Source organism: Corvus brachyrhynchos, unplaced genomic scaffold (genome assembly GCF_000691975.1).
Source record: "Corvus brachyrhynchos isolate BGI_N302 unplaced genomic scaffold, ASM69197v1 scaffold164, whole genome shotgun sequence".
Classification (NCBI taxonomy): domain Eukaryota; kingdom Metazoa; phylum Chordata; class Aves; order Passeriformes; family Corvidae; genus Corvus; species Corvus brachyrhynchos.
Window position 1 is genome coordinate 1,399,822 of NW_008237426.1, and position 6,995 is coordinate 1,406,816.

General features: G+C 61.1%; 1 protein-coding gene across 1 annotated transcript in view; it reads right to left on the minus strand.

The window, feature by feature from the left end:
- Positions 1–6,781: 6,781 nt before the first annotated feature.
- The window catches only part of HCN4 (hyperpolarization activated cyclic nucleotide gated potassium channel 4), a 90,347-nt gene continuing 90,133 nt past the window's right edge, over positions 6,782–6,995 (minus strand). Inside the window, exon 9 of the mRNA XM_017731090.1 lies at positions 6,782–6,909. Coding sequence (XP_017586579.1) covers positions 6,782–6,909 — 128 coding nt within the window. The remainder of the gene's footprint in view (positions 6,910–6,995) is intronic.

Here is a 6,995-nt window from a genome sequence, read left to right on the forward strand (position 1 = left end):
GGTGTCCCCCATCACCTCCAGCCCGGGTGTTCCCCATCACCTCCATCTCGGGTGTTCCCCATCTCCTCCATCTCGGGTGTTCCCCATCACCTCCATCTCGGGTGTTCCCCCATCACCTCCATCCCGGGTGTTCCCCATCTCCAGCCCCAGCCAGGGCTCTCCCCAGCTGCAGGACATCTCCCTGAGTGCCAGCCCAGCTGCTCGGGGCTGTCTCTGCCTGGAAAGGGGGCTGGGAGCAGTAGGGCGCTAATGGGGTGGGAGCTGGAGCGGGGACAGCCCTTCCCAGCCGGGGTTGCTTGGGAAGAACCACTGGGATCTGATAAACCCATCAAGCAAGGAACAGCATCCCAAAAAATGAGAAATGGATGCTGAGTCCCCACGGTGCTGTGACTCAGGGGCTCCCAGAGGATACCCCAGAGTGCCCAGGGCTGGTGCCCACCGGGTTTGGTACCACTTGAATCAAACGCTGTGAGGAGACCCCTTGGCTGGAGACAGGGAGGGATAAAAGGTGTGAGTTGTGCCACGAGTGCCTCCAGGTGTCCCTGCTGCCCCCGGGGTATCCGCAGCTCCCGAGGGATCTGTGGGGTGGGGTTTTCATGGCAGCGCTGATTAAAGCCACGCCTTGAGCATCCTTGTAGAGCTGAGTGCGGCTGCCCTCGGTCCCACGGCCCCCCAGGAGCACTGGGCATGGAACACGAGCTGTGCTGGCGCTTCTGTCTCCGCCGCAGGAGGCACAGGGAGAGGTGAACGATCCCCTGGGACAGCGTTCCTGCCTGGCACTGCAGCCCTGCACAGATGTGCCCTCAGCCCCGTGCCCTCCTTCCCGAGGGTCCTGTGCTCCGGGGAATCCACCGAGGCTGCTCTGGGGGGGCAGGAACGCTCGCGGAGGAGCAGCACCGGAGGCCTGTCCTCCATCCTCCCTCCCGGGAGTGAGAAGTGACCGGGCCGCCCAGGCCCTGGTGGCTCTGGGGCTTTGCTCCAGCAGCACCGGGATGTGCCGGAGGCTCCCCCTGCCTCGGAGCTCCCTTCTCCAGGGGCCGCTCCCAGGATGCGGAGGCGGCTGGGCCAGCTGGAGCCACCGGCACTGGCAGCTCCAGCCCTGGGGCTGGCCTGGCCTTGCGGAGGGGCTGAAGGGATGGGCACGCTCCTGGCCGGAGCTGACCACATCCTGCGGCCACGGCGCTGGACGGGAGCCCGGGAGCCCCGCCGGGGCTGGGCTGGGCACAGCTGGCCCCGAGCCACCCCCGGGACAGCGTGGAGGGGACAGCGTGGAGGGGACAGCACGTGTGCGGCTCCGCGGGCACCGCGTGAGCCCCGCTCGCACCCCGCTGAACGAAGCGGCTGTGTGAAAACAGGAATGAAGGGAAGAGGGGAAAATGACCCTGAAGAGCTCTCTAATTTACAGCACAGCCGGGAGAGCGGCTCCCGGGGGGGGGAGCGCGCTCCGACACGCGGCACCGATGCGCTTAACGCCTTCCTGCCCGGCTCCGCTCCGGCCGCCCCGGCCCCTTCCCGGGGCTCCCGCAGCGCCCCTGCCCCGTTCCAGCCCGGGAGATGCCGTGTCTCCTCAGCGAAACAAAGGAAAATCTCCCTCCTGGGAGGCTCCAGCCGAGGTCGGCTCAATCAGGAGCCTGGGGAAGGGACCGCAGGGAGCAGCGGCCGCCGGTGATTGGGGTCGCTGGGAGGCAGCTGGGCTGCGGTGATGGAAAGGGAGCAATCGGATCTCCGGCTTCTGCAGATGGAGAACCGAGTCAGGGCTTTGTGCCCTTAATCTGCCAGAGGAGGGGGCATCACCTTCGGCTCCATTAAAATCAGGGCCTAAAGCCAGAGCGGGGCTTAGGCAAAGGGCGCTGGAATCAGTGAGACAAAATGATGTGACAAAACCAATGCACTCAATATACTAAAACTCGGCCTCTTCAGCGAGAGGCGAGAGCAGGCAGGGAGGGGATGGCTTTGGAGACACCCTGCCCATCCAGGGAGCAGCTGGGGAGCGGGGACAGGGCTGGGGACACTGGGCACTGTGCTGCCGAGGTCCCTGGGGAGGCTGACTGAGGGCAGAGCGTCCTTCCAGCCAGCGCCTTGCACAGGAGCACACCTGGGAGCTGGGTCTGTGCTGGCAAGGGGAGGTGCTCGGCTCTGACCTGGGGACAGGACCTTGGGCTGCACCTCTGGCAGGAGCGGACAGCGTTGCTCACAAGGTGCCTGAGCAGCTGGATTTAATTGCTGCAGATTTGGGCTGAGAAGCCGGGGCAGAGGGGCCAGAGGCACACACGAAAGCTGGGATCGCAATGGGAGCGTTTCTCGGTGTGGGGTAAGGGACAAACGTGACCAAGGAACTGCAGAGGTGAGGAAAAGCTGCTGCAAAATCACCTCCAAGCCCTGAGGGCAAACCCGAACTGCAGCTTGCCCTGCCCCGCTTCTCCTCCCTACTGCAGGGGGGAGTCACTGAGCCCGGCTTTGGGTCAGCAGAGGGAAAGCTCCACCCTCATCCCAGCCACAGCTCAGCCCAGCCAGGGGTGGAGGAGCCAGGAGTGGATGGGGAGGGGGTCCCTGGCATCCAAGTGCTTCCAGCAGAGAGGGGCTGCTCGTGTGTGCCAGTGCACCCCAGTTCGGGGGTTATCCCTGCCCCAGTGCTGTGCTCCGGCCACCCTGGAGCCCGGCAGAGGGGTCAGCGCTGGTTCCTGGGCTCCTGGCGTGGGCTGGCCTCTTCCCTCCCCTCTCCTGGGACTCCCGTGGTGCTGAAGGGAGCTGACCCACGCCAGGATCATCCTCTGGCCAACCCTCTGTGGCCCTGGCAGCACTTTCCCTCCTGTCCGGGGCTGGCTGGCGCAGGGACCAGGCAATCCCAGTGCCCTGGGAAAGCACTGCCGGGAATTGCGCTGTTCCGCTGTCTCTGACACCCCAAAATGCCCCACAGGGTGCAGGAACTGTGAGTCTGGGAGCTGCTGCCTCCCCCAAAGCCGGGGACTGCTCTTCTCTAGCGCACAGTCAGTGGAGGGGCAGCCAGGCCAGGCCAGTCCCCCAAGGCAAGGCTGAAATGCCCACGAATCCCAGCCCTGCCCAAACTGGGACCGGGCAAAGGGAGAGCCCACCAGAGCTGCTGCTCCTGCCTTTCCCCCCACATGGATCCTGAGGCTCTGTGGGGCGGGGAGTGCGGATGAGGGGGCAGACCCACCCTGCTGCTGGGCAGTGCCCTGGCTCTGGGCTCTGGGGAGGTTTTCCCCCATAGCTGGGTCACCCCGGTGCCCTCTGGAGTCCTCGCAGGGAGACAGGGAGGCACCACCATGTGCTGAACCAGCCAGGCCTCCCAGGTGTGCTCTGAGAGCTCAAAACCTGGACTTTGTGCCAGTCCAACCCTGCAAGTTTACAAACCTTCTGTGAAATCTTAGTTTAAAAAGAAATGCTGGCTCGGGCAGGACTGACAGTCCATTCCCTCCGTAGTAGGAATGGCATGGGAAATAAAGAAGCCCAGCCTAGAAACCCATTCCAAAAGGCAAACCACACATTTTACTGCCCAAATTCCCTCAGGGAAACCCCAGGACAAGGTGACCCACCAGGAGTCACTGCCCAGGTGGGTTTGGACGGACGCCGAGAGGGCCTTGCAGGAGTGAAAGGGAAGCTCAGGTGGAGGCCAGTTTTACCTTCCTGAAACCCTTCAGCCCCCGGCCCTGGCAGCCTCCTGCAGCTGCTCCCTCCTCGCTGTGTGGCTCCTGGGACAGTCCCTGTCCTGCTGTCAGGGCTGTGTCCTGTGCCCTGCCTTCCCCAGGGATCCCCCAGGCAGCCACAGCGTCCACGGCTGCATTGAAGGGATGGGTTTTGGTGCACACGTCTGCCAAACAATGGCCAGGTTTGTCCCTGGGCCTGGTGAAAGTTCAGGTGTGGGTGGAAGTTTTAAACTTCTGCTGGCAGGGGCTCAGGACAGAGCGTGTGAGGTGGTGAGCACCCTGCCCGAGCTCCAGAGGCACAGGAAAACAGAGGCAGGGCAAGGCCAAGGGCTGAAATGGGGTTTTTCCTTCTTCCAAGCTCGTCTCGTGTTGCCGGGAGTTCAGCGCGTGGAGCAGACAGCGAGGCAGAGGGGTGGGTTTTTCACGTTTTTATTTACTAAGGTTTTTATTGTGTGTTTTATATTGCAAACCCCACCCCTAGAACTCTTCCCCTCCCTTCCCCCCAAAAGAAAACAAAAAAGAGTAATAATAATCATCATCATAATAATCATAATAATAGTAATAAATATAGTTCCACCTACTGAGACAAGCCTAGTGTTGACTGGGGTCCAGTCAGAATAACTCAATGTTGGCTACTGCAGTGCTGAGAGCTGGAAACCCAAAGAAGATCCCCGAGGGAAGCAAAGCCAAGGAGGATGTCCCGCAGCGAGGAGGGGGCACAGCCGGGCAGCGCCAGCCCCGGGTGGCCCCTGAGTGGCCCCGGGGTGGCCGGGATTCGGGGCCAGAGCAGCAGCCGCGGGACAGGAATCCGGGAGGGCCGGAGCCTTTCCCCCCTGCCTGCCCAGCCCAGCCCAGCCCCACACGGAGCTCTCCAGGTGCTCGGCCAGGGGCCCTCTGGCACACACGGGGGGGGAAAGGTTTGCTAAAAACCCAAAAAAACTGAAAAGGATATTGTGAGTCTTCCTTCTACCTCTGCGAACACGAGAGGGCCTGTGAGTCTGCTCCGGTTCCTGTTCCGAGATGAAGCTGTACGTATTTGGAAAAGCAGGATCTAGAGGTTACAATTGTCACCTGCCACCAGCCCTGCGGGACTGACGTGTAAAACTAGGCTATAGATACATAGATATAAATATGTGTGTGTGTGTGCTGACACGGTGCATAAATAGGCTGCAGGTGTGGGTGGCTACCTAGAGATAGAAAAGCGGGTGTGGATATAGAGACAGCTATAAAACCTGTACAAACACACACACACGCGCGCTCACCCTCCCGCCACACTCACACGGACACAGCTGCATGGAGCCAGTAGAAAAAGCATTTCCAGAGTTCCCCTGACCCTTTAAGGAAGACCAAAGCTGATCACATCTGAATTCGGAGCCACCAAAGCAGGGCGAAGCAGGAGTGCCCAGGAATGCGACGTTCAAGGTGCAGGCACGTGGCAGAGTTCTGCGGACAGTTCGGTATAAAAACAACTGCCAGCCAGGGTCTGGGGGGGCACGGGGAGCTGGCGGGCTCGGGACTGGGGTGAGGGGAGTTTTTGGCACTGCTGCGTGGAGTCCTGCGTCCCCCTGAGGGCTGGGGACAGAGGGAGGCTGGATGAGTCTGACGAGTGTTAGAAAAGTTGAGCACCTGACTGGGACAGTGAGGTGGCCACAGAGCCCGCCTTGGCCCAGGAAAACCCCAAACAGAGAGAGAGGAAGGATGAAGTGACACAAAAGGAGACGTCTGCCCTAGAGGTAAAGGCTGTGGCTTCTCAGCGCTGCCGGCCCCGTCCTGTCCTCGCCCCGCTGTGGCTGCCCCGCTCAGGGAGCCCAGACCCAGCTCCAGGCGCCCCAGCGTGCCCGGGGACGCTGCAGGGTGGCACGGGAAGCCCGCCAGGTGCAGGCTCTTATTGCTGGTGAAATCAAACAAAGGATTTCGGTTCCCCCAGCAGGGGACAAGCACAGACCATGGCTGGCCAGATTTCTGGGCTGATCTGGTTTTAAGGGTAAAAACAGAGTTGTAAATCTTGGCTGGGCACCAGAACTGTCCCGGCGCCTCGCACTGCCCTGGGCTGAGGAGGAGAAGGGCTGGGGGCTGCACCCCACTGCTCAGTCCTCGCTAGTTCTGCTCAGAGCAGTCACCCACGGGCACCGAGGTGGCGAAGTGACAGAGGGGACGTGGATGCGCTGCCTCTCCCTTCATCCCTGCCGTGCTCTGCGCACACCACGGAGAGGCTGCAGCCTGGGGCCTCCTGCTCGGCGTGCTGGCAGAGCCAGAGCTTCTCCCACTGCCCACATCCCAGAGCACAGAGGGATCATCCCTGCCCTCCCCGTGCCTCACAGGGGATTGCTCCTTGTTCCCACTGGAGCATCGGTGCAGCAAGGGAGGGGCAATCTGTGGTGAGGCCCGTCCATCTCCTGGTCACCTTCATCTTCCTCAGCTGGAGTCCAGCCCAAACCTCAGCCCTTGGGAAATCCCTAGAGGGGTCTACGAGAGTGAACTCACCCCTTTCCTGGCTCCTCCGCGACCTGCTGAGCACAGGAGGTGACCTGGGATGGAGGGAGGGACACTCCTGGTGCGTGCTGGGCCACCCACGTCCCCCAGCCCCAGGGTCACAGCTGGGGCAAAGCTGAGGCCAACCAGGGCTCCAGGCCTGACCCCACGGCCCCTTCTACGGCCCATGTCAACCTCGGGTCTTTGTCTCAACAGGAAAATCTTTTTTGGTGGCTTCTATGGCTGCTCATTCACATGTTCCAGCTCAGGCACACGCCCCGGCTGTGTGTTACCTCGTTGGATTAAATTTGCTCGTATCCTTTTGTTCCATGTATTAAAATATTCTATAAAACCAAGTGACCAAAAATCTATAGCTCTAAGAATACCTGGTTATCTTCTTTTTTCGGTTTTTTTTCGGTTTTTTTTCTGTTGTTTTTCATGTGTTTTTTCCTTTTTGTTTCTAAGCACACTTAAACCTAAACAAAAGAAATGGAGAAAAAACCAACCAACCAACCAACCAACCAACAAAAAAAAAGCAGGAGTGGCGCGGGGTGGGGGGGAAGGAAAGGAAAGAACTGCTCGGCGAACTCATCAGGAACTGAAGGGCAGGGCAGGGCTGGCACGAGCAGCTGCCCCGGGAGTCCTCACAAATTGGAGGGCAGTTTGGACCTGACGGGCTCCAGATCCCCCGTGAGCACGATGGATTCCTTCCGCCCGCCCGCGGCCAGGGCAGCGGCGCCGGCCCCGAACACCAGCGGGTGTGGCAGAGAACCTGAGGACATCTGGCGCGGCAGAGTCACCCGCCCGGGGATGGAGCTGCACGGCTTCCCCAGGAGCCCGCTCCCCCCGCCGGGGAGA